This window comes from Vipera berus (genome assembly GCF_964194415.1).
Source record: "Vipera berus genome assembly, chromosome: 1".
In the NCBI taxonomy this organism is placed as follows: Eukaryota; Metazoa; Chordata; class Lepidosauria; order Squamata; family Viperidae; genus Vipera; species Vipera berus.
The window spans coordinates 268,833,031-268,860,356 of NC_138202.1; the positions used below are offsets into that span (position 1 = coordinate 268,833,031).

At 39.2% G+C, this 27,326-nt stretch overlaps 2 protein-coding genes across 7 annotated transcripts in view; one reads left to right on the top strand and one right to left on the bottom strand.

Moving 5' to 3' along the window:
• The first annotated feature begins 374 nt into the window (after positions 1-374).
• Positions 375-15,291, top strand: HEBP2 (heme binding protein 2). Its single transcript, XM_081315337.1, has 5 exons — positions 375-492; positions 1,765-1,840; positions 9,781-9,916; positions 10,447-10,627; positions 12,031-15,291. Exons 2-5 carry the CDS (start codon positions 1,766-1,768, stop codon positions 12,206-12,208), a joined length of 570 nt encoding a protein of 189 aa, XP_081171463.1. The 5' UTR covers positions 375-492; position 1,765; the 3' UTR covers positions 12,209-15,291.
• A 1,383-nt stretch (positions 15,292-16,674) lies between these two features.
• The window catches only part of NHSL1 (NHS like 1), a 154,737-nt gene continuing 144,085 nt past the window's right edge, over positions 16,675-27,326 (bottom strand). For 4 of the 6 annotated variants that reach the window (XM_081340918.1, XM_081340915.1, XM_081340917.1 and 1 more), the window contains 3 exons: positions 22,909-26,184; positions 22,217-22,346; positions 16,675-18,784 (listed from right to left, as the gene is read on the bottom strand). In XM_081340918.1, the coding sequence (XP_081197044.1) occupies positions 18,139-18,784; positions 22,217-22,346; positions 22,909-26,184 (4,052 nt within the window). In that variant the 3' untranslated portion in view covers positions 16,675-18,138. The remainder of the gene's footprint in view (positions 18,785-22,216; positions 22,347-22,908; positions 26,185-27,326) is intronic. The other 2 variants (XM_081340920.1, XM_081340916.1) reach the window with 2 other exon arrangements.

The following is a 27,326-nucleotide window of genomic DNA, read 5'->3' on the forward strand; positions in this document are numbered from 1 at the left end:
TCAAAGAGACCTTTTCATCTCTTTCTCTCCTCCCTCCTCCTTCCCCCCCCCTTTGGGCATCTGACAGGAGGCCATGAGCTCATTCCTTCTTTCCCCGGGAGACCGTGCCACCACAACAAGCGACGTCCCACACCGAGCGCCACCAAAACCAGAAGCTTTTTTTTCCCCGCCCCTTTCTCAATCCAGCAAAACAGCAGGCCCAGGCTCCCTTAAAATCCCCCCTATGGGCGTAAACGCCGCCCACTCGCAACCAATCAGAAAACCGAATTCTTCGTATTCCCCTCCTCCCTCCCCGCAGCGACCAGCAGATTCTTTGTGCGATTTTCGGGAGCGGGGCGGGGGCGGGGACGGAGGAGAATAATTATTCTCTCCACCCTAAACCGGGTAGCCCCGCCCCACGACTCTGGCAGCTAGAAATGTTAATGCTCCCAAACTCCCAAACTTTCTAAAGTTCCTGCTTGGGGAGCAGAGAAGAAAGAGGCTAACCGAAAGGTGAGTTTGGCCGAAAGGGAGGGGGGTAGGCATTTTGGTCTGCCGACCCACCCCCCACCCCCGTCCCATATTTTGAACTACACATCCCATAGGCCTTTCCCCTGGGTCGTGCCGTCCCAATTGAACTCTTCAAAAGCTGAACGGGGTCAGGTTAGCCTTGGGCTGAATGAGCGAAGCGAAGCAGGCAGGGCGCGATGTAGGTAGGTGTGAGAGTTCCTGGATTGGGACTTTGCTTCTTTGAAGAGAGAGGCACGACAAATGCAAAAGGAGCCGGGTTTGCCCCGCTGCAGAATAAAAGGTATACCGCAGGGGTCTTCAAACTTGGCCCTTTTATGACTTGTGGACTTCAACTCCCAGAATTCCTCAGCCAGCCCTGGCTGGCTGAGGAATTCTGGGAGTTGAAGTCCACAAGTCATAAAAGGGCCAAGTTTGAAGACCCCTGGATACCGGTTGAATGGGGGGTGGGCGATTCTGAAGCCATGCAAGGCAGACGTGCTTCAGGGAGCACTTATTTAGGAGTGGGACTTCAGCCTTCAGGGGGTCTATCAAATTAATCAACTGTGTGTGTGTGTGTGCGCTGTGGAGGACACTACAAGCCTAGTTAAAAGAACAGGAGCAAAACTTCTATCCAGGAAGTTGTTTTCAGGCCATTTCTGTGTTTACAGTCTTCTTTTTAAAGTGATTTGTTATTTTTATTATAGAATTTTACATAGGCTTAAAAACTAGAGAAAGAAAAAGTACAAAAAGAAAAGGTGAAAATAAGGTGAAAGATAACAAGGAAAAGAAAATATATATATATATATATAAAGAGGTGACTTCTGATCTTATTTGCAGCTGTTACACACACCAATTTCCATCTCAACACATCCATACTACATATTATGGTCTTCCTTTTTCTCTTAAACAATCCATTTTAATCAAATTCCCAAATCACCAGTTCATTTTTATCCATTTTCAGCAAGATAACCGTAAGGGTTTCCAGTCTTTTATAAAAAAAATAACTGCTCCTTAATCAAACAAGTCAATTTAACCATTTCTGCAAATATATCTGCTTACAATCTTGTTACTCAATTCTTTTCCTTGTTCTCTTAGCCATAGCTTTTCTTCCTCTCATCAACTTAAGAAGTTGAAGAGATAAGAATAAAAAAAAATACAACTACCGTATATTACATTTCTTCCTTTGCAGATCTTCTTTCAAAAGCTTTATGAATTTACAGGTCTAATCCAGAACATAAAAGAACTCCTATAACTTTATTCCTTTTGTTTATATAGGATGTTGAAGACTATAAAACAAGCCCTTTTTTCTTCTGGCTTGGAGATGCCTAAATGGACTGCATTGCCAAATCAGGTGACTTATCTTTTCGTTTCCAGCCTAGGATTAGCCTCATTCAAGAAATAATGGAACTGATTCTCCAAGTTGTCTTGAGAGACTTACAGACCACAAAGGATCCAGATGTTTTTTACTTAGCCCAAATTAAACCAAAGAGATTGTAGGGGCTAAATCCATAATGTGTGGTTTGGAACGTTAGATGGCAGGAGTTTCTGGACATGCTTGGGGGCAGGGAGACTAAATGCATATAAACATTGTAAATTGGTGGGGGGCACTAAAAGGGGGAAGTTGGAAACTTTTTCTTTTTGTTATTGTTATTTTGTCCGTTTTTCTTTTTTCATTTATATATACAAACAATAATAATAATAATACAATTTTGTCAAAAACAGATCATGCCAGACAAATCTTATTGCGTTCTTTGACCAAGTGACAAAATTAGTGGCTCAGAGGAATGCTGTGGATATAGTTTACTTGGACTTCAGTAAGGCATTTGATAAAGTAGATCACAACCTACTACTTGATAAGATAGAAAAATGTGGGTTAGACAGCATCACCACCAGATGGATTCGTAGCTGGCTGACAGGCTGTACTCAGCGTATGGTCCTCAATGGAACTGCATCTACATGGTGGGAAGTGTGTAGTGGGGTGCCCCAGGGCTCTGTTCTGGGCCCAGTGCTCTTCAACATCTTCATCAACAATTTGGACAAGGGGATAGATGGGGAACTCATCAAATTTGCAGATGACACCAAGATGGCAGGAATAGCCAACACTCCAGAAGACAGGCTTAAGATACAGGAGGATCTGGACAGACTCGAACACTGGGCACTATCTAACAAAATGAAATTCAATGGTAAAAAAGTAAGGTTCTACATTTAGGCAAGAAAAACCAAATGTACAGGTATAGTATAGGGGGTACCTTGCTCAATAGTAGTAACTGTGAGAGGGATCTCGGAATCCTAGTGGACAATCACTAAATATGAGCCAGCAGTGTGCTGCAGCTGCCAAAAAAGCCAACACAGTGCTAGGCTGCATTAACAGGGATAGAATCAAGAGCATGTGAAGTATTAATACCACTTTTCAGTGCCTTGGTAAGACCACACTTGGAATACTGCATCCACTTTTGGTCACCACGATGTAAAAAAAGATGTTGAGACTCTAGAAAGAGTACAGAGAAGAGCAACAAAGATGATCAGGCGACTGGAGGCTAAAACATATAAGGAACGGTTGCTGGAATTGGGTATGTCTAGTTTAATGAAGAGAAGGATGAGAGGTGACATGATAGCAGTATTCCAATATCTCAGGGGTTGCCACAAAGAAGAGGGAGCCAAGCTATTCTCCAAAGCACCTGGAAGGCAGGACAAGAAACAACGGATGGAAACTAACCAAAGAGAGAAGCAACCTAGAACTAAGGTGAAATTTCCTGACAGTTAGAACAATTAACCAGTGGAACAACCTGCTTCCAGAAGTTGTGAATGCTCCAATACTGGAAGTCTTTAAGAAGAGACTGGACAGCCATTTGTCCGAAATGGTTTAGGGTTTCCTGTCTGAGCAGATGGTTGGACTAGATGACCTCCAAGGTCCCTTCCAACATCATCATCATCATCATCATCTTATTAATAATAATAATAATAATAATAATAATAATAATAATAATAATAATAATTTCTTATTTCTATTCCATTCCATTCTCTTTTTTGTGCTGCATTTGTCTGGTGTAATACTAGTCCAGCCAGAGGGCACAGGTTGGGACAAGTTGCAAAATCAGTGAAACAATGGAGATATTAGTATTAAATATTAAGCTCACGGCTTTTTTGTCATAGAACGCTCAGAACGGAGTTCTGGCACCTTTTTGGGATGGAACCTTGTAGGGTAGACAAAGAGGGTTGTATGATGTGTGAGTTCCGGCACCTTTTTCTTTTACAATAAAAGCACTGATTAAGCTCAAATGGAAACCTTTACTGTATAACACAGTTTTGTATATGTTGCAGTTGTTTATTAATGACACTTTTACCTTTGGATGTAAACGTTAAATAACCTTATGACTGACATTTTTGGAATTACAGTTAATATTGATATAAATATTTTTAAAAGTTTAAATTATCTAAATATTAAAGAGTGTTAATAATTTCTAGTCAATATTGTATGCACACTATTGTGCCTAAATATAATGTACTCCTTAGGTTTTATAATAATAAAATACAGTTAAAGAATAAAAATAATTTTTTAGCACAACGGCCTCTAGTTCAGTGTAGTCATGCCATAAAATCTGCATCACTGGTGCTAACTTTGCATGTCATCACTAGATGTGTGCTATTATAGATGTGACTATCCCAGAAAAACCATATTAAAGGGACAGTGTGAATTTCCAACTTAATTTCATATGGCCCCTACTCCTTGTCAACCCTTTGAATTAGGTCAGGTCAAGAGGCAGAATTAGGAAGGAGTCAACCTGAGCATCTCTCACACACTTTTGTTGTTTGCCAGCATGAAAGTTTGTTTATGTAATCATCATTGTCTCTATTTTTTTGGCTCCCTTTCCCCTCTCTGTCATATTTCACATCCTATACTGCTGGCCTCCTGTCTTTTGTATGCATTGACATTATGCCATGCATAAGTTAGATCCTCCTTGGGAACAGCCCTATACTGTAATTAAATGATACAAGGTGGTCTCCTTAGATAGGATCCTCTGGGATATTCCAAATAAACACTTATTGGCCATATTGTCTAAGTTACCCAGTTACTTTGCCATCTTGAATGTGGACTTCGGCAGCAGCTGTCCTTGCATATTGATTGTCTATGCTGTCTCCTCATGTAAGACACTTCACTAGTGAGATGGGTGGTGTATAAATGTAATAAATAAATAAAGTCACTTTCTTTCAAAGAAAGATTGACCATGTTCCTGAAAAGGAATCCTTGTGATTGAGATGACAAACAGACATAGCCAGCCCAGGTCTCTACCTGAGATGGCAATAAAAGTGCCACTATCTTGATATGTTCATGTGATGCATTAGCAGGTGGAGCAAAGTTGGGTGCAAGCTGTGTGCTTGTTCTGCCCTATTCTGGGCGCTGGAAGCCAGCCTGTTAGTCTTATGCTTTAACTGAATGTTGAAGTAAAATAATTTAACTGCTAGTTTCATCAACTTGTGATTAGTTAAATTAATTTTGCCTATTCAACTTGAATCAAATTAACACGGAAAAATTAAAAATAGTGAATTAACGACCACTTTGCCCCAAAAGCAATATTCTGGTCTCAATTGTTGTCATAAGTCAAGAACCATCTGTACATCAATTTTTTCTAGCAGTTCCATAACTTTAAATAGTCAACTGAACAAATAGCCATAAACCAAGGATTATCGCTACTCTTTTTTGATATCTGTCAGGAGATTAGCTTGACCCAGCCTGACACCTGTCAGGTATATGGAGGCCAAAAACCCAGAATTGCAGCACAGGTAGCCTTGTTAGCTGCAAGTTCTGGGCATTATGGCCTAAGCATGTTTGAAAGGTGTTTCAACTTTGTGAATGTTACTTGGAAGTACTACCAAAGTAGAGAGCAAATCTATGTATAATCCATCTTTCCCCTCTCTTTGAAATAAAAACCAGACATTTGACTCTGGGATGAAAGAGGATAGATCTTTTCTACCTTACTATCTTTAATACTTTCTTTTGTAGTAATTTTTTGCCACTCAAAATATTTTTTCTAAACATTTCTACCATAAAGAAAAGTGTTTTTCCCCCCTTTGAAGCGTGTACTGCAGATAGTTGGAAATTTGACTGAGGAAATGACTAACGGAGGGAAGATAAGTAGCTCATCTTTATTTCTTTGCTTGAATCGCAACCTTCTAATTTTTAAACTAGCACAACATTAAATGCATCTGTGTATATTCTCCAGTAGGGTCATTCACACGTTTGAAAAGAAATGCTTCAAGACTTTGCATGAGCCTAGTACCTCTGACTCATGAAAACAGCAGGTTTTTCTGTGTAGAGCCAGTGTCACGAGGCTTTAAGAATTACTTGAACCAGCTCTTTTGCAGCCTTGGGCAGAAGCCTGGGAAAATTTAGGCTGCTTTAATAACTACAGAGAAGTGCTGTGCATGTGCTCACAGCATACATCAGGGGTGTCAAACTGCCGGCCTGTAGGCCGGACGCATCATTGGGAAACCACTCCCAGCCCATTGCCGGCAATGGCAAAAAAGCTCCGATACGTTGCATGATGTCACGTGACGTTGCAGGTTTGACATGTCTGACATACATCAAGCACTTTTTTCAAATTCTTTGTGAGGTGTGCACAGCTATAATACTAGTGGGTCTGTTTTGTGAGCAAGGGTGTGCTATAAGATCAGAGTGCAGGATGGCAGTAGTAAGCATTTTTGAAATAAAGTTGGAAAATGGGTTTTGAATAGTCCTTCTGTCAGTACAGTGCCTCTTGTTTGAAGTCCCAAAGGTGCTTTTTCACAAGGCAACTGGACTTTCTGAGGGCTTCCTTGATATGTTTTAGTTCTTTTTCTTTCCAATCTTTGCTGGTAGGCAGATCTTCAGCTCTGAGGTGTAGGGTTCTGATAACTCCCATTTTGTGCTCCAGTGGGTGGTGAGAATCAAAATGTAAATATTGATCCATGTATGTGTGATCCGTGTCTGTGTGGGAAAGGATAAAACACCCAAACACAAACTGAAGACACAAACCTCCAGGTGGCTTCAACGACTCTCTAAAAGAATGCAAATGACCAGCTGTCTGCAAGGAGTATAAATCCTTCCATTCCCCACCATCCAGTCAGAGCTGAAGAAGCTTGGATGAGCAGCAAAACGTCTTCAAAGAAAAAGCAAGAAAGTCCAGTTGCCTTGTGAAAAAAGCACCTTTGGGATAACTATGACCTGGATGAATCAGAACCTCCATAGACACTCCTGTTTGAAAGAGTTCTGTCCTTTATTCATTTACTGTTTATTTACTATGTTACATCCCATTTTTCATCCAGTGAGCTCTAGCCAACCCATTTATTCTCACAACACAGGGTGATTCAGGTATGGCTGACTTAGAGTTACTGAATGAATGTCTACGGAGATTCTCAATCATCCAGGTCAGGGTTGTCCCAAAGGTGTTTTGCAAAAGGCAATGGGACTTTCTTGGGTTTTTTTCTCCTTGAATACCGTATTTCCGGCGTATAAGACGACCCCCTACTTTAAAGAAGTTTTTCAAGGTTTTTTGTCTTATACGCCGGAAAATACTTACATGCCCTGCCCTCCCTGTCCGTCGCAGAGGAGGCGAAGGCCCGACTGGCCCCGCCGGCCCTCCCGCTGCTCCTGCGCTTCTGCCAGCCCCCGAGGCGCAGCGTTTCCCGGGCGGCAGGCAGCGCCGGAGGGCAGCCGCCACCCCGCCACGGCCGGCGCCCCTCCTGCTTCCCCCCCAGGCCTTGAACTTCTCCCATTCGGCACAGGGCGGGGCAGCTCCGGCCGCAGCCTCTTTTTCATTGCTAGATGATCATGTCTCCAGTACCTGCTCCCTTTGGAAAAAAACATCTGCCAATCTCTGAAGTAAAGCAAGAATAGAGCAGATCTATTTGCAGGAATCTATCCATTTTCTCTAGGCCTTTTCTTGTGCCTCTCATACATGTTATTTTGGCCTTTTGTGATATTTCATTCTCACACCATTTCATGGTTGTACCATTGCTTTGTATTGTTTTGCTTTGCTATTTGTCTGTTTACAAGACTTTTATGACCCTGCAATTGTTACCAAGTCCATGAGATGTATACACAGTATCTTTATAAGCAGGATTAAAACCATGCTTTGCCAAGATCAATAACTATAACAACCAATCAGATCAGTTGTACTTAAATGCCAAGACATAATATAATAGATTTAGCACCACTACAAGAAGGAACAACGTCTGAACCTGATCATCAATACTGCCTGTTGGAACAGCCAGGTTTTAACCACTACAGAAGGAGTGCCTTGCAAATCTTGGGGAAAGTGATGACCAGAGTAGGGTGACTCCATGTTTCATATGTAGAGAAAAGTAAGGTTTTACACTTAGGAAGGAAAAAATCAAATTGATAGGTACAGATTAGGTGAAACCTGGTTCAATAGCAGTAACTGTGAGAGGGATCTTGGGGTCCTAGTGGACAATCACTTAAATATGAGCCAACAGTGTGCTGCAGCTGCCCCAAAAGCCAATCCAATCTTAGGTTGCATTAACAGATGGATAGAATCAAGATCATGTGAAGTATTAGTACCACTTTATAAAGCCTTAGTAAGACTACACTTAGAATACTGCATTCAGTTTTGGGCACCATATTATAAAAAAGATGTAGAGACTCTGTTCCTCTTTTCTGCACTCTTTCCAAAGATGATTAGAGGCCTGGAAGCTCTGTCAGTGGAGGCTTTTAAGAAGAGACTGGATAACCACTTGTCTGTGATGGTATAGGGTCTCCTGGTTGTGCAGGAGGTTGGACTAGAAGATCTCCAAGGTCCCTTCCAACTTATTCTGTTATTAATAAGCTACTGTGTCTAATCCTAGATTAGGAGACAATAACAGAACAGCGGGGATAAGCCTGATTGGAACCGGAGGGAAGGGTCCTCCCTGCATCAGCCTGAAACAGCCCAGAAACTCCATTTTAATCCTACATACCGAATCTTACTATCTCTCTTCACTCCTGACATGGTGGAGTAATGTGTGACATTTTGAGGTGGCCATTGATACTATCAACTTAAGAGAAAGAGAGCACAGAAAAAATGTTGCCAGAACATATTTGGAACATAGTTAGAGGCAACTGGAGAAAGATATACTGTAAAGAATTCTATTTAGCATCAAGGTTGAGTTGCATTTCCTGAGGCTTATCTTGAAAAATAGGATAGGTATGAAGAACTAACTTCTTTAAAGAGCCTTTGAAACTTTATTTGTTTCAGATTGCTTTTACCTGAACTATTAGACTGAACTTTTGAGATAGTTTTACTAGCTAGTTTAATTATTGGATGTGTTTATTAGAGAGTAAGGGTTTCTAATTGTCTTTTCTCCTCTTTGCAGCAACATCCAAGTGGATGTGTCAAAGTATACATGATTGTGGGTGTATGGTTGCAATAGAAGCTCCACCCATTTTCTCCAGGCATACCGAAGGGATAGGACTGCAGTTGTGACATTGATCTGCCATCTGCCCCTATGGATACCCATGTTCCTTTGCTAAACAACTTCAAAAAGTACTCCAAGTTTTAATAAGCCAATTTTTTAAAAAAATACTGAGATTTTGCCTCAAGAGGGAAGAGCAAGCCGGCAGGGAAGTCCTGCGTGCGCGCGCGTGTGCAGGACTTCCCTGCCGGCTCCACGCTCTTCCCTCTTGAGGCAGCTGCTGCCTCAAGAGGGAAGAGCGAGCCGGCTCTTCCCTCTTGAGGCAGCAGCTGCCTCAAGAGGGAAGAGCGTCGGACGGGAGCCGGCAGGGCAGTCCTGCACACGCGCGCACTCCCCAGCTGCTAAGGAGCAGCCGGGGAGTGTGCGCGTGTGCAGGACTGCCCTGCCGGCTCCCGCCAGACGCCACCCACTGATTTTCCGGCGTATAAGGCGACTGGGCGTATAAGACGACCCCCCAACTTTTGAGGTGATTTTCATGGGTTAAAAAGTCGTCTTATACGCCGGAAAATATGGTATATTTTGCTTCTCATACAAGAAGATGCCGAAATTCCAAGAAGAATTGAAAAAATTTCTTGGATGAGAAGCAAAACGTATTCAAAGAGAAAAAAAAAAGCAACAAAGTCCAGTTGCCTTTTGAAAAGCATCTTTGGGTTACTGAATGAGCTTTATGGTTAAGTGTGGGTCTGCCCTATCGTAAACTAACTCAGTAAACATTGTAACTCTTAACAAATCTTAGTTTAATTTATGTTTTATTGGTATTTTAATGAATTCCTTCTGAGTTCATAGTATGCAAATTATTTAGTAACAGTGTCATGATCTGTGACGTAGACTTATTTTTATTAGGCATCTGATTATGAAATTCGACAGTATGAAGCTGCCAAATGGGTGTGTACATCTCTTAAAACCATAGACTGGGATGCAGCCATCAATGCTGGCTTCATGAAGCTCTTTGACTATATTAAAGGCAAGAATGAAAAAGGTAATATACAATGTATGCATCCTATTTTCTTGAAATTGTTCTTTTTTCACATGGAAAAAAATCATGCCACACAGACATATTTCATCATTTCCCAAAATGTGTTGCCTTTTTAAATATCTTATATGCATATTCTAAAAGCTTTTATTGGAAGTTGTTCTTTATTTTTTGGCTAAAGGTGCATGCAAATATTTTAATAGACAATTCCAAACATTTTTAAATATTTCTAAAGTTACCTCATTTGTAGGTTTTCTGAATGGAAAGCATAGTAGATATGTTTTCTGTTTTGACTGAGTTAGCTTAAGATTAGTCATTTGATTATATTTATTTTGCATGCAGTTAGTATTGAGCTAGATGTTTGACCAGAATAAAACTATCTTAAATCATTATTTCTGGCTGATACCATTATTTAATGTATGAGAGATTTCAGGATTTTAGCATCCTAGTTTAAAGACTCGTTCCTTAAAGTTTAGCAGCATGTTTAGTTTGCTTCTTGGTGGGGCTAGTGACGTGATTCTTCCTGCCTTTTGCAGGAACAAAGATAGCTATGACAGCTCCAGTGACATGCTATGTCCAGCCAGGAGCTGGCCCGTTCTCCGAGTCCATCACAACAGTTGCCTTTTATTTGCCAACTCAGTACCAGGCAAACCCACCCAAGCCTTCAGAAGCAGATGTCTTTATCGAAACCAGGCCAGCAATTACAGTCTTTGTCAGGTAAATATTGACCTCTCAGAAGGGACACTCTTGGGCTATCAAGGGAAGGGGGTGGGGGAGAGATGTATGTATGAAGTAGTTTTTTAAAAAAAAAAATACAGGTAACACAGTCCCTTTTTAAAATATCTATATATTACTACCTGCTGCATATTATTAACTAGCCAGTTGGGATGTGTGAGAGAAAGTTTCCTTCCCCCCCCTTTTCTAGTGATCTTAGTATGATAATGTTTTATCAATTGGGGTGAAAGATAACTCTTGCATACAACAGCTAATTGGTCGTAATGGAGTATATCTAGGCTAAAAGCTATTTAACATTGTTAATAATTGTTGTCTGCCACCTTGTGGTGGATAAAATATGTTGTATATACTTTTAAATATTCTAGGATTAAAAAAAGCCTGCTAAAATCAAAAGTTTCCAGAAGTTCTCAGATGCTTTAGTAATTATAAATACATAGTTTTTCAATTTCTGAGCAACTTTGCTTAAGATCTAGCAGTTCTACAAATAATAAACCTAAAAAGAAACCAGGGGATGGAAACAGTACAGGTTATCCCCGAGTTATGAGCGTTCACTTAACACTCGTTTGAAATTATGTGATAAGCGTCCCCTAGTGCTTATGAGCAAGTCCCATGGCCTCAGATCCAACGGCAGTGGCCTGGAAAAGGCTTTTGGTGCCTGGATGAGGCCACCGGAGGGCCACGGAAGTGTTCCCCAGCCTTAGATCTAGGCGGCAGCAGGAACCACAGCAGAGAAGAGACGGATCTCTTCCAGGTGAATCTGGCGCAGCAGGAAGGGAGGGGGAAGCATGAGGTATCTTGGCAGGTCAGGAAGGCCTTCGGGGCCTATTCCATCACTAGGCCCTCCATGGCCTTCTCCACTCTCAGATACCTCATGTTCACTTAACAAGCTTGTGCATCTTAACGAGCAAGGAGACTTACTTCCACAAGTAAGGCTCCATTACACTCGTAACTCAAGAACTACCTGTATTGTATGGATGAAATTTGTATTCTGTGAAAGGTATTTTATATGCCATTCCAGGAATCTACATTTGTACCTTCTCATTTCTTCTTTCTCTTAAAACAGTCTTTGGGATTGGCCCACGTTATTGTTTTAATCCATGAATCTCATTGTTTGTTGTATTCAGAGACAGTATGTTTGTTCAGCATTCCATGCTCCTATGAAAACATCATGGGGGTATATTCATTTGTTGCTTTTATAATATATGGATGGATTCCCTTTGTGAGAAAATTAAACAAAGGACAGATGATCGATGACTAGGAATAACATAAAGCAATGTTTAAATGCTGGGAAAAAATATTTCATTAACACTGATTATGAATTTTGACTTTGTATGGTTGGTCTAGGCCCTGCTTTTTCAAAATATGTATGTTTCTGTTCTTAACAGATCATTTGGAGGATTTGCTAAAGCTAAAAAAAATCAAGAAGAAATACAGGCACTTGCTGAAACTTTAAGGCGGGATGGAAGAACATTTCAAGAAAAGATCTATTACACTGCTGGTTATGACAGTCCATTTAAATTGCTGAACAGGCATAATGAAGTTTGGCTTATCAAAAAAAGCTAAACTCTTTCCACAGCAATACAGATTATAAGTATTAACTTTTAAATGCTTAATTGAAAAGGGGATTTTTCCTTATGTATAAAAGCTGTGTTCCTATATATTTTCTAACATATTTCTTTGCTTTTACCATTGCCTAAATTTCTATGCTGATATAAAACTGATCTTTTTTTGCCAAAATATGACTAATAGAGTAATGCTAATAAGTATTATTTTATAATATTTATAATCCTGAATTCTGTTTTGTAGTAAATTAATTGAACTTTCTACAAAAACAGTAATGTTTACGCAAGACTTTTCTACCAAGTTGGAGGCCTAATCTGGGGAGAAAGGAAATTTGAAAGGCAGGTAAAGTAACTTAGAATCTCTATGAATCCCATAGTTGTTTCTGGAGTTTTGTTTTCCTTCAGTAGGACGCAAACTGCTAAAGAGCATTATTTTACTGCTGATCTTTGCTGCAAAATCAAACATAATGATCTTTTGAAAGTCTTGATACACTAATTAAATCAAAAGCCATCATAAGTTTCCCCCCCTCCTTCCAGAGAATAGGGAAAGGGGCAGAAAATTACACCCTGTTGCATTACCAAATCCCACCATACCCTTTGGAGAGAAAAAATTAAAAGGCAGTACTCTTGAGCTGACCAAAACAAGAGATCCTATCTGCTTCCCCCTTTAGCTCTTTTGGACCCCTTTGAAAATGTTGTTTAAAAGGTAAGAAAGTTAATGCCAATCCCCAGCTGCCTCTTAAATGAAACACTGGGCTGGGGATTTTTAAACAATTCTGATGTGTCCTGTAAATCAGGGGTTGCTGAATTTGGGAGGCACTTCGTGGCCTGTTTAGGGGGCAGCTTTTAAGGTGAGAGTGAGAGTAGCTTGCTTCAGAGGCCTCCCATTCCCTTTCACCTCCATTATTGATTGCGGCCCTTAATTCTTTGAACTTTGCCTATGCTTCTTCTGAATACTTATTGAATATATCCAGTAGGTAGTTCTTGTTTAGCAATTGGTTCTGGCAACTCAGTCATTATGTGAAGTGGTTGCTATGTGAAAATCATGTCACTGCTTATGATTTTTTTTCTTCAGCTTCCCTTTTTCCTTATTCCCTCACCCTTTGCAATACTCATCCCAGTGCTAAAATAATTAACTCGAATGTAATTTGTATTTACATTCATTGGAGAAGGGATGACAAGAGAGTAAGCAGGTATACAGTGGGCAACAAACATTGAAAGGAATGCAGTAGGTTGGCTGTTGTGCTTGCAGCTGCTTAAGAGGCAAAGAAAACCCTTCAATGTAAAACTGATTAGGATCTTGTCAGTTTCAGATAGCAAGGGCCTGTTCTAATCATTATTAAGGTTCACAGAGCTGACCTTGTTTATATGTAGTTAGGACTTTGAGAAAAGTTCTGTGCAGGGACAAAAGCAGTTCAGGGAATAAAGCTTGTTTAAACAATCTGTAAAGGGGCAAGAACGGGGAAAAAAATCAAGTCAACCAAAGAACAATGCAGTATAGTGCTGACTGACTGTTGTGGCGAACACATGACTTGACAGATGCTGCAAAGGTTATAAATGCAGGCATTAGTCGCAGTTACATTTTGAACAGTTTTAACTTCAAAAGATTGCTTTTTGAGGCAGTCGCTGAACTAAGACTACCTGTACTTAAGAACTAAGAAGGGATATCCTTAATTAGAAAACCAGATTCCAGTTGATTGTTAGATGCCACAGTGTATGTAAATCATCATTCACATGCTATAAATATTCAAGAATATTCATGCCTGAAGGAGTAAATTATGCTTAGATTCAACTGTCATTAGTTTGTGCATTGCTTTTGGGTGAAAATATTTGACATTAGTTTGTGCTTTGCTTTTGGGTGAAAATATTTGTGAAGACTTGAGAGCCATAAAGCAGAGAATTTAGCAGTCTAGTTCACTAGAGTTCAACGCTATCATCTTCCATATAGCATGCAGTGTGTTTTTCTACCATGGAAACCTGCAGTATTGCTGATCCATGTTGTTATAATGAAAAGTAGCATAACCTGGTGATGATGATGGGGGTTCCAGATTCCTAGATTAATTCATCATTACTGTACGATTACCACTTTTACTGCATTATAAGCTGTGCATTTTTAATCTCTGAAAGTTTGTAAGGAGCTGTATTATCTTTTTTTTAAAAAAAGGATTAATGTAGTTCAGTCGTGGTACTTCAGCTAAAATACTTAACACAAATCTCCCAGTTATCCTGTATTTTATTCAGTATAATTAATATGGAAAACTAGTGTTACTTCTCAATGAAATTGCATTGTATGCTGTTTCTTCCTCATGTTTGTGTATACAGATAGTTGACTTGCAACTGGTAGCTTAGTGACCCTTTGAAGTTATAACAGACCTCCCCAGAGCTACTTTCAACTCAGATTTTAAGTTCCAGGGCCACCTCCCTCACGACTGCATTTTTGGGCTCGGCAACCAGCCCACATTTACAGCCATTTGCAGCATCCCATAGTTGTGTCACACATTATGCTTTTTTGGGGGGCCCAGAAATCAGTGTTTCTGGCAAAATGCCCATCATGAATAATGATTTCACTTAATGACTGTGATGTTTGCTTAATGGCCATGGTTAATACCTTAATGACCACTGCAAAAGAGGTTGTAAAATTGGGTATGATCGCACGATCTGCCATAATTCTGGGCTCAATTCCAGTCATAAGTTAAGGACTACCCATATAACAGGGAATAGCAAACAAAGAAAAATGTATACATACTAATTTTGTGCCATAAACAATAGAAAGAGGAAATATTTCTTTGTACACATTAGTCTCTAAACTTAACGAGACATAAAACTCTCCCTTAAAATTTCATGCCCTCTTACAGTTATAGTTGGCTTAATCATACCAAACACTAAAGGTGTTTTTTAGTACTAAACAGAAGAGGCAAGTCTGAAATTGGACATTGTTTGTAAGCAATTAAATGGTTTACTAATAAATACATACTCGTTTGCCTTTTAAAATAAAATAATTGTACTTTTACTAAGAACACATGATGTAATGTTTTCAAATTTAATTATATATGTTTTGGGGAATAAAGCCTTATTTGGCAAGTATGCTATTTTGTAAAAACATCTTGGTTTAATAGGTATTGTGTACATGCATTGGCTGAAGCACAAGGAATAAAATCAGTGAAAACAAACATGTCTGTATATGACTGATATATGTGGAAGTAAGTAGTTAAAAATATTCTGTTCTGAAGAACATCCCACGGAATTCCAGAATGTTAGTTTTCCCCAGACCAGCTGATCCAGCCTGTGAACCTTGTTTTGGATTATATTATATTTCCCTATTATTGGTAACATGACATAGAATCTACACCTGGTTCCATTTAACATTGTTTATTGCAAACTCATCCGTTTGATATGAATTACTGGTAGTGAAGTGTGATGGGGTATACTATGCCCTACATACTTTCTGCTTACTTCAACCTCTGCTTTCTCCCTCTTCAATGCTTGCTTCAAACTCTGGTTTGAGAACAAATACTGTAGGCAGATTTTTCATAAGCCCATGTGTACAAATATTTGAAACATTTCTAAGCATTCTAAGAGTACACATCGCTGAGCTTGAACACAATAACATAAGTAAGTTATTCTCTAAATAGCAATAGAGTTTTCAGTCAGACAGGCAGAGCAAGGTGGATACATAATTTCAAAGTAGTTAATTTTATCTGAAATTTGGGAACTAAAATGCAGTTATTAAAAAAAGCATAAAAAGCAAAAAATAAATAAAAATACCATGCTGATTTATCCTCACAGCAACCGCTGTGTTTTCAGAAATGATGGGCATTACTGCAAATGTCAAAGCTACTCTCCCCATAAAAAACTTAAAAGTGAATACATGGAACAGTCTCTTTTTTCCCTTTTAGATCTTTCTGATTATGTGGTTTACCTATCTTAAGAGGAAAATAAACATATAAGAGATAAACACTATCTGATAAATACATTTTAATGATAGCATCTGGATTTCCCAATATGATCTTATGGAGCACCTGCTGCCAGCATCCACTTCCCATCGTCCTGTGCGCTCCCACAGGGAGGGCCTCCTCAGGGTCCCGCCGGTCAGGGAGTGCCGGTGGGCGATCCCCAGGGGGAGAGCGTTCTCGGTGGGAGTGCCTGCCCTACGAAATCAGCTGCCTGTGGAACTCCGGATCGCCCCCGACCTTTGCTCATTTCGCCGGGACCTAAAAACTTGGCTATTTGACTTAGACGGCCTGGACTGAGGGGTTTTAAGGTTTTAAATTTTAAACTGTTTTGGGGCTATTAATTTTATTTTATTTTAATTTGTACATTGCACTCTTTTAATTTGCCCTGTAAACCGTCCTGAGTCCTTCGGGAAAAGGGCGGTATATAAATCGAAACAAATAAATAAATCCTTTGCTAATGTTCATTTAAGGAGATGTATGGAAACAGAATAGTCATTAATTTGAGTCACAAAATGACAAATGGCAGCCTTGTTTATTAAAGCAGAATCACAGCATTGTCTCCATCTTCAGTTGAATGAAGACCCCTGAAATTTACAATATTAACAATATAGAGATGGAGGGCACAAAAGGAGTCAAGTGTTTTTCATCAAAATAAATTATCTACATACAGGATTTTTCTTAACATCTAAAAATGTAGAAATTCCAAACTCTGAGAAAACAAGAATTACCTTAAGAACTTCCATTATGTACAAATATTATAAAAACCTTACAGACTATCAACTTATGCAAAATTCCTTTTCAAAAATTAAAAGTTTCTTTACAAAACTGAGCAAAACTGCAGTTATTTTGTCTGTAGTTTTCTTTACAGGGAAGAAAATGTTATTTTGTAAATCAATGATAAATTCTTAATAAACTAAGTCTTCTAAATGAGCAATGTTATTTCCCCAGGAGGAGGAAAAGCTGGCTATTCCTAAAAAGTAAAAGTAATTGTAGTGCACTCTTTGGTAACAAAAAGACAGTTGCTGTTGAAACTTTCAAGTGATATGTTATTCAAAGCTCTTCTCCCTTTTGACAAAAGTTGACAATACAATTCCACACAGTTTAATAGAAAAGGAAAACGTACTCTTCACAGTTCTATGGTGTAAGTTTTCCAACGTTGCATTTATTTTAAAATTGAAAGATTAATGGCTGCTTATTATGTTTCCCCTGAATCTATCTACATCCCCATTATAAGCCTGCAACTATTTATTTTAGGTCTCCAAAAGAATACCTCAAACTTTATTCAGAGAAACCACATAGGAAAAATGGCTTCTCGAAACCAAGCAAATGGATTGTAATATGGCTGCACAGCAGTCACTCCTGTATCACAAGTGTTTCTTTTTCCCCTGTTGGAATCTTCAAAATTTAATCCAAACTCTTGTTATATTATTAACACATGGTTAGATTGTAAGAGGAGATCACAGATCACATCAGAAGCAGCAGTGGGATAATGCCAGTCCTGCTAACTTAACAGGCTGCACATTCCTTCCCAATAGTCCCTGCTGAAAGTTTACTAGGTTTTATAAATTATAATACTTAAAAAGTTACTTTCACCTGTACCACAGAAGCTTCCCGTTGTTTGTTTGTTGTTGTTTTTTGCAGGCTTTTTACACCCTCAAAAAAGAAAAAAAAGCATGCTCAAACTAGAATCCAAGAACTGTCATTACTATTATTATTGTTATTAAGGCTTTAATGGAGAGGTTAGGCTTACTAGTTTCTTCCAAACAAAAAAGTCAATCCAATTACGCTGAACAGAATATCAGTATTGCATCATCTATGCAGTATCCCATACACAAATTCACCCTAAAAATTTACTTACACTCGGTGCCTTATTTGTTACATATGAAAGTCTAGCCTCTTGAACCTCATTTAAACTTTTTTTTAAGTTTAAATGCTAATATATGTATATAAAAAATGGAAGGGCATTCTGTGTTACCCATTAAGATAACAAGTCCACGAGCATGTTGTCATCCTCAGTAGAGTCTCTGTTTTCATTAATATCCGTATCATCGCTCTCAAATACATCAGGCGGTTCCTCTTCTGAAAACCTGCGAGTTCTATTTTCTGCAGATTCAACTACTTCTACGTCACCCTCCCTGATGACCGTCATAGGGCTACTCTGGATCCGGTTTCGAGCACTATACTTGCTACTTGCGGCAGAGGGTGGGGTTCGAGATCTGCTGTATCTTGTGCCGGATAGAGACAGACTCCTTGGCATCAGGCCTTCACTCTTGGCCCATTCCTCCTGGGGCCTTTTGGTCTTGGTAGGAGAACCCACTGTGCTCTCACTCAGGTCTCCGGCAGAATCGACTTTAGCTCTTTGAAACCTTGGGTCTGTATTCTTTAGCATCTCTGCTGCTGACATACGAGAACTGGTGTCTGAACGGCTCCCTTTTTTAAGAAGTAGTGCTTTGAAGTTGTCGTTGCTGGTGCTGCTCTTGCGAATATTTCTCTGAATTGATCCTGCCTGCCTCAGGGAAGGCAAGTTTGGGGAAGAACCAGTAGGTGTGACTGGGGGTGATGGAGAATGATTTAGAGCGTGATCATCCTCAGAATCTTTGCGGCCAAGGACTTTCCTTTTGGATCTGTGATTGTGAGTTGGAAAAGAAAAACAGGAAAAAGTTACTAGCCTCTCACATAAAAACTTATTTTGCATCCCAAGGTGAAAAAGATAACAAAGTAGTCCTCTGACTGCCTCAGATAGCGACCGCAATTACAACAGTGATGAAAAACTTTGCGACTAGTCCTCATATTTACAACCTGTAAAGCGAGGGTGAGCTGAAGTACATTCGTAAGCACAGTCATGGTTTCACTTAATGACCACTTTGCTGCTTGATCAAATTGTTGGTCCCAATTGTGGTCGCTAAATGAGGACTTGTTAAGAGGGAAACATATGAGTACAGTAACTAGTGGAAGTGTATTTTTGGAAAAAGAATTATACGCCATATTTCAGGTATTAAATCATTTTTAATTCCCGGGCACAAAACTAAACCAAAGTGCATGCAATTTAAAAGTTTCTTCTGTTGTTTATTTTGTAAAACAAATATTTGAATCTTGCTAAACATTACTTTTAATGAACACATATTTAATCTTTCAAATTGAGTACAGTTTACAAAATGCATGCTAATATGCATTTCCCAATGAAACTGCCAAGGGAATGGAATTAATGAAATCAAAATAAAATTTATAAGCTCTGTAGGAAACTATCAATTCAGCAAACACTTCATTTGCCTATCAAACAGCAATTACCAAATTGGACACAGTGTTTTAACTATTTAGCTTTCATCTGACTATGGTCATATGATAGAAAGGATATTCATAAAAAAAGATATGCATGGAAGGAACCCCCCCCCCCCAAATGTATAGTTTAAAACAGAGAAGAAATATGTGATTATCAGAGTTGTATTCCAATAGAAACTATAATACCAAGCATGTGTTAATGCTATCCAAATACACAAACATCTTTAAAGTAACTCAGAAATAATTATTGGAATAAGTATGGCATAGTTTCTGATCTCTGCTGCATTACACTTGAATTACTGTTTGCATTTAGTTACACAGTGCATGCAACCCACCAGTATTATTCCATCCCTGGAAGCTGTACCCATCTACAGAAGAGGAGGGTAGTGATTCAAAATGGCTAAGCCTCCAGATAAAAAAGGAGGGAGGGGAGAGCTGTAGCAGAGTGGTGGAAAAGAAAACTGTGCTATGGCTTTTGGAAACGTGATATTATAATTATAGGTTCTAACCAGCATATTTCTGATTACATATTCTGCCTCTAAAAAAAACTAGGTTGCATGTTTTTATGCACTTGCAGTAGTACACATCAGCAAGAAATGTTAAGAGAAACGCAAAAATTTTCTTTTTCCATATTCGGTTTGACAGGGAGAACAATTTGTTAATACGGAATCAGAAAAGATTGGAAATGCAGATTGTATCACTGTAGCAAATTGAACAGTGGACACACATTCACGAATAGATTTATACATAGATAGCACTATGATGTAATATGAAAATCAGCAATAATGCAAACTGCTGTTCTCTACTTCTGTCTTACACAAATTAACTAAACAACACCTATTGTTTTATATACCTGTGCAATACAGACCCCCTTAGAGAGCAGCATCCAAAAAATTAAACAACTTAAGAATACAAAACCATGGAATTTAAATTAACTTATGAAAGTGTAGGTTTTTCCCCCCAAGGCCTCCATTATGCATCATTCTTTCTCTCTTGCCTGACAAGAAGCCTCTCCTGACAAGCGTGTATAAAATCTATGACTAAAAGAATGACAACCTGTATAATATAATTGATTTTAACTGATATTATTGCCTTGACCACTAGACCAAACTGGCTCTATTTATGGTCTGGTTCTCTCTCTCTTTTTTTGTAATATATTTTATTTATTTCTGGTTCTTACCATATTAGCTTGAATGCTACGCTGGTTTATACCCATCTGAAGAGTTGTTTTATGTACCTAAAAATTTGTAATGTCAAAGGGAATTGTTTACTTGCTTTTATTCCTTCATCACATTATAGTCAATTTTCTTTTTTCTTCCTTTTTTTAGGGGGCAGGGATCCTCAATTTTCTCACTACATGTAAGAAAAATTCTCTTTTGCAGAATTAAAATTGACAATTGTGTCAATTATCCCAAATTTAACCTGAATAACTATCATGAAACTGTTTTTGCTGTCATGCTTTGACACTGCATAGAAGCAGCATCTACAGGACCTTGCTGCTTGTCAGCAGATTAATGAAAGCTGGGTGATAGTATTGTGCTAGAACTTTACCCTTATGGGCTCTGCAGGCGATGACATCATGAATGGGTAAAAGGGTGGGCCTTGCATAATGACACTGCTGTCATCAAATGATCCCCCAACTACGCTTCCCCCTGTAGACACAGGAAGACACTGTTGATTGCAAAATATAAGTTGGACATGATTTGAAGTTATCTTTACAATGGTTACTATCCCTATGAAAGCCAACAGAACATTCTACCACACTAGGACATAACAAGAAAAATTTCTGTGCCTCAAGTTACTAAAGTGTTGTAGTTCCTGTGCCTATGAATAAAAGCAGGCAACGACTTGGTTGTGTGTCATGTAGTCACTTTCAATTTTACTTTGAAACCAGTTCAATAAATGGCAATAAATGACCACTAGATGGAACCAATGCGTCATGCTAGATACTACAATTTGGTGATCCTGTACTTTATTGAAGTTCTCCTGAAGCATTTTTAGAGGGTATTGGCTTCTAAAAATTTATCACCAAAGAACCTTCCTGTAAAAATAATGTTTACATTGACTTCACCCAGCCTTCCTGAACCTGAAGTCCTGCAGATGTGTTGGACAATAACTCCCTCAAAAGATGTTCGTAATTCAAATCATTTGGGGGAAGCTGAAATAGTTGAAATATGTACCTATAATCATTTTCCCTTTTTAAATTAAGAAAGAGTAGGGTTTGTCGGTATTGCACATTTCAGTTGATAAAGCAGCATGTTATCTTTAATTAGATTATGACAATCTCTATTCTGGCTATTGTCGTATGTTTTCCCTTATGATGGTTATATTGTGTTTACTTGCCAGTTTAAGCCAAGCTTGCCATGAAGCATTAGAGTTGAGCCTCTGTCCCAAACTGCACCAGGAGTAAAGAAAGAGATGGAGGGGATGAAGAGAAAGAAAAAGATACACAGAAAAAGCAATAGTATATGTTAAATCATGTAGACTGAGACAAGAGCACAATCAAACAAGGAGTCACCTGGCACCAAGAAGAGACCATGGCTGATCATGTAATAAAACATGATTTTGTTGGTAGGAGAGTTAAATTTTTAAATGAATGAAATATTATTGTAAAGCAATGAAAGGTTTTACCCCTACATAGAAGGAATGTGGGACATGGGTGCGTTAATTAATGAAAAATGAAAGCACAAACATTATGATAAAAGAAATATATTGAAGAAACTGCAAAGGACACCCAACAAAGTAACCTTTAAAAACAAAAACAATTTAAGCAGTACCTGTGAATGGCTGCAAAAAGATCCTCAGTTGTCCTTGGTCGACTTGGCACTGCCATTATCTCACTGCCTTCCCCATGGCTTGGGCTCTGTAGCAAAAAGCTGGTTGCTGCGTCTGCTTCAATCGCTTCAGCTAAAATACGAGGGTGAAAAGAACCAAGCAAAAATGTAATCTAATGCAATAGTTGACAGAACGACAAATCAACAAATACAGCCTGTACATCTCTCACAAACTCTACAACTGTCGGACCTGTCTTTTAATAATGTTCTCAGTAACTGGCTTTTACTGGTTTATTAATAAATTTAAACCCTGCTGAAAGTTTTTGGATAGCATCAAAATGGAACTCTTCTCCCAATAAAGAAATCATCATCACCTTGATTTAAAACATGCACCTTTGCACCAGGATTTATTTTTTTTAGAATAGGGATAAAGCTAACAAAATCCTATCTAATAAGATTTTTTTAAAAGAAAAAAAAAGAGAAAAGGATTAGGTAATAATTTCACTACCCATAGTAATCCGAGCTTTTTGGTTTTCCTTAAGACTAGTATGAAATTATATAGATGGCATATGACCTTTACCGTATACGATGTAAAAATCTTTACTGTTCTTATGATGTGACTCCCCATAATTCCAGATGTGATTGGTGACTAATTAGACTAGGTGAAAAGACAAAACACACTGGAAAAAACTTACAACTTTCATCCCCTTGAGAAAACTGCTTCTCTGTTCCAGAGATGCTGTCTACATTTCTGTCTGGACTGCTTCGCTCACAGGAAGAAACCGTCTCCTCCTGCTGGGGCTGCAGACTCCTGCATTCACAGGAGGTAGGACTTGCAGCTTCTCCTTCGGGGACAAGATCGCTAGACTCCATTTCATAGGAACCGAATCCATCTGTAGGAGAATTGTTAACCTGGCTGTACCGTGCAATTTCAGCATCCTTCATAGTTGTACTTGGAATGCTTTTTGCTGTTTCACCCACAGCTATTTTCTCTGTTGTAACATCAGGCTGTGGGGGTGGCACAAGCAGGAACAGTTTGGGTTTCTTTGAAACAGGCGGTGGCTTCTTGTTTGGCAATGTACCCTGAAGCTTGCTGAGAAATCCAGATTGTTCCTGAAGGGACGAACATGCAAGATTACTACAAGAGTCTTGGTTTTGCACCAAAGCTTCTTCAGCTTTGTCTGGTTGTGATTCTCTGGCAAATGAGTTAATTGTGCTTACTGCATTTCTAGGCATTTTAGCACTGGTGGGCGCAGACCTTCTGCTATTTGGGCTACAAACAGGTGATCTCTGGGCCTCACCCCCAACTGCATCCAGTGTGTCATTGTATCCTCCTGACAAATGTGATCTGAAAGGCAACTCGAAAGCAGAAAAAGCATCTTGGTTTTTATCCTGAGGACTTGCTTTGGAAGCAGACTCAGCTGACTGCTCTACCTCTGATTTCATAGCTTTCTTCACTGACCTCAGCTGTACCATCTGGAGAGCTTCAGTAGTTATTAGTGGCATTGCAGGCCTTGGGAGATCATCCTTATTTAAGGGCCGTTTTGCATTGTTGCAAGAAGCTTCCAAATTACGTTTCTTGAAACAGTATGGTACAGGTTTATGGCCATCTCTCATGAATTTGGGATCCAAGGGTGGGGCTGGTGGAGGAACTGAAGTTGGAAAAGTGGGTGGGAGGTGATGAGAAGAATCAGGAAGCGATGAATGAGAAGAATGGTTTGAAATATCTTGATTACTAAACCATCCAATACTTCGAGGAAAAGAAGCATTTGTGACAACATCTGGGGGAGGAGGTGGAAAACTGGGTGATTCAGGTGGCTGAGGAAGATCAGTAACATCTGCTAGGGGAGGGGGTGGGGGAGGAAGAAGAGGATCATTGGAATCTGAAGATACTAGTGGAGATGATGTAACTGGAGGGAAGCTCGGAGTAGGATCGGTTTTCTTTATGGTCCCTTCAGCAGATGTATTTGATGACAGAGATGTGGAAGAGGAAGACACTGAAACTGAAGACAGTAGACTTGATTTTCTTTCAGGCACTCTAGGCTTCATCTTGGACTTTGCATTTCCTGTTGACATAGACTTTAGGACGACAGGCACTGGTGTAAGTGCTGTGGGTGTGTTGGATTGGCTAGAATACCCACTAGACGGCGATGTAACTCTCTGTGATTTTTCTGGAGAAATAGCTTTTGTTTTGGCCACTCCAGAGGGCACTTGCGGTATAGAAGCCCTTGACTCATCACCAAGCTGACTAATATTGTAATCAATTAGCTTTGGTAAAGTATTAGAGGAATGAATTGCTGCAGATTTTAAATGGTCATCTGGAGTCCCAGGATAATCACTGTAGTAACTCCACTGGTCAGTGTATTCTGATTTGATGCTACTTGTGTCACTCTGGGATGGTGTGACTGCACAGATGGAATACATGTTCAGTCCTGTGGCAGACATCATGCTGCTACTGGCACTCACAGTGCTCTGGCTACGAGACCGCAGCACCCAAGGATCATCATAATCACTGCAGGGACTCTGCGATGGTGAGCTGCCATTTTTGCACTGGAGGTTCAGTTGCAAGGAATGTTGAAGGCTAGCTATCAGCTTATCATCCAGTACTTGTCCACTGGACTGAGGTTTATTCTTGGGGATTCTTCTAAGAGAATCTGTTCTGGATGGTGGGAGAGGTGGTTTTCTTGCCTTTTTAAAGGAAATGCTACGTGTGAGTGACTTATCATTGGAACTTGCAAAATCTCCCAGAGATTTCTTCTCGGTTCTAGCAAACACATTAATGACACTATGCCTGGGATTTCCAAAACCATTTTCACTGCAGCTTTTAACAGACTGGACATCTGAATCCACATGCATAGAAGGGTAACAGATATCATTGTCCACAGAATATAAAGAGTGTGAATCTTCTTTGGCTAAGACTTTTTCAAGGGAGTCAGGGCTGGAGCAACCTGGAATGGCACATTTTGACATGTGTAAAGTGGTGTCATTTCTGCAAGGTTTGAATTCACAGTGCTTTGCGTCCTGTATGTTGTCCACAGTGTAACCTGATTCACTTCTACTGTTGATGTCATGGGAATGGTTTGAAAAACGGTGATCGTTCCTAAAATTGTAGGTCACACTTTGGGGGGTACTTTCTGTAGTTCCTGTATCACAAAAGGAAACAAACACCATGACACCATTGGATGAGATCGTGGTGTCTGAGGAATGTGAGTGATGTGTTGAGCTGGTGTTACTCCAGGTGCCATTAGAAGAACGATGTTGCTCTTTTGCATTTATTATACCATTGCCGACAAGATTGTCTCTAGGCTTTAGATACAAAGAGTTCATCATTTTCTTATCTATTGTCTCAGAACTCTCTGCCGGATTGTTATTCATAACATCTGAAGAGGATGATAGGGAAGCATTTGGTGTGATGATGGTGGAATATGCAACATGTGGAGAGATCATACATGCTGTACTTTCTGTTTTCCCATTCTCAGAGTTTAATTCTTGAGATTTTGGCCTCTGTAGCCCATCTATCCTACAGCCATTTCTCATATCACCTATTCTTTCATTTCCTTGCCACACAGCTACATGATGTAACAAAGATCCACTTTCTGTTGACTTGGAGAGGCTATGCCTACGTTCATGTAACTGCAGGGACACTCTTGCTCCAGATCGAGGTAGACTGTGAAAGCCCAGGTCATTATTTAGGCGAGAAGTAGACATGTCTCCAGCAGAATCACTCATCACAGACATGTTTCCAGAAGAACTGGAAAACTGTGACATCTGGGCTGCAATTCCTTGACCTTTCTGTGCACGTATTCGCCTAACTGAAGGTGGCACCACTTTAACTTCTTCTGTCTGACAGCTGGAGTCTTTGGTGCCACACTGCTGCGTAGAAGACTGATAGCCCTCAAGTCTTCCTAGTGTAGAATAATGATCAGGGACACATAATGAATGGCCACGGACGTCACATTTGCCATTGCCAACTGTAGATATTAAAACAAAACTGTTAGAAAAAAATAAATATACTGCATTGTTATAGTAGCATTTAAAATGTGTCCATTAATAAAAAGTTTATACAGAACTCACATTTAGTTTTTACCATACAGGTTCCAATATGTTCAGGTATTCCTAATAAAAGACTCTTGGTATGCTTATATTTGCATTATATATTATATATGTGATGCATTAGGATTTTTAAAAAGATGAAAATAATTGTTATCAACTAATGCATAAGGACAGCCAACAGCAGTCTAGTAGGTTCCTTATGTGCTTCAGTTCAAGTATATTTTAAATCATACCAGCTGGCACTATTAGCAGAAATGAAAATGGACTATTTTGTGTTGTGATATCTCAAGAAAGAAAGTATCAAATATAAGTTGTTTTCCAACCCCTGTACTTTCTAAACTCTTTCCTCACTGTAATTAAGTTTCCACTCACAAAAAGAATGAATCCTACTAAATTCATTTAAAATATTAAAAATTATTTTATGCCAACATTATTCTACTTAAATTGTGCAATCCCTTTTTTTAGGAATTCAGTGCTTCATGACAAAACAACACTTAAACCCTAATACTGATTTTTAATCAAAATTAACATGAAATAAATATATTTAGAAGTATTCATTAAAAAATTAAAATATTAATTGAAGCTTTCTATGCAGCCAAATAAAAGAATATTATTTGGGTTCCAGTAGATACTGTATTCTAGTGATTTCCTGATTCTAAATGCATTTGAGTTCAACAGTGATGTGTCATTTATATGTTGTGGTACAGAATTGGAAAAGAGATACAAAATCTATTATCTTGATCAAACAATAGGCTTGCCTGGAGTACTAGGAGGAATTAGTGCTTTGCAGGAACATTAAAAAGACTACCTCAACTAACTCCCAGAACATAACATTAATCCAGAACGTCCAGGAGTAAACTAACTCAGGGCCTTGCTCCCCAAGTTTCTGGTTGTGAGACCCTGATTCTAAAGCTGGGCTCAAGGGATCAGTTGGGAACGTTGCTACTGTACCATTTTTCTTACTACATAGCAACCTCCTGCCTAGCTGCTGGAGGACATTCCGAGGTTGATGCTGGAGTTCCCAAGACTTATGACTCTGAGTATGGCCTTGGAAGCGACC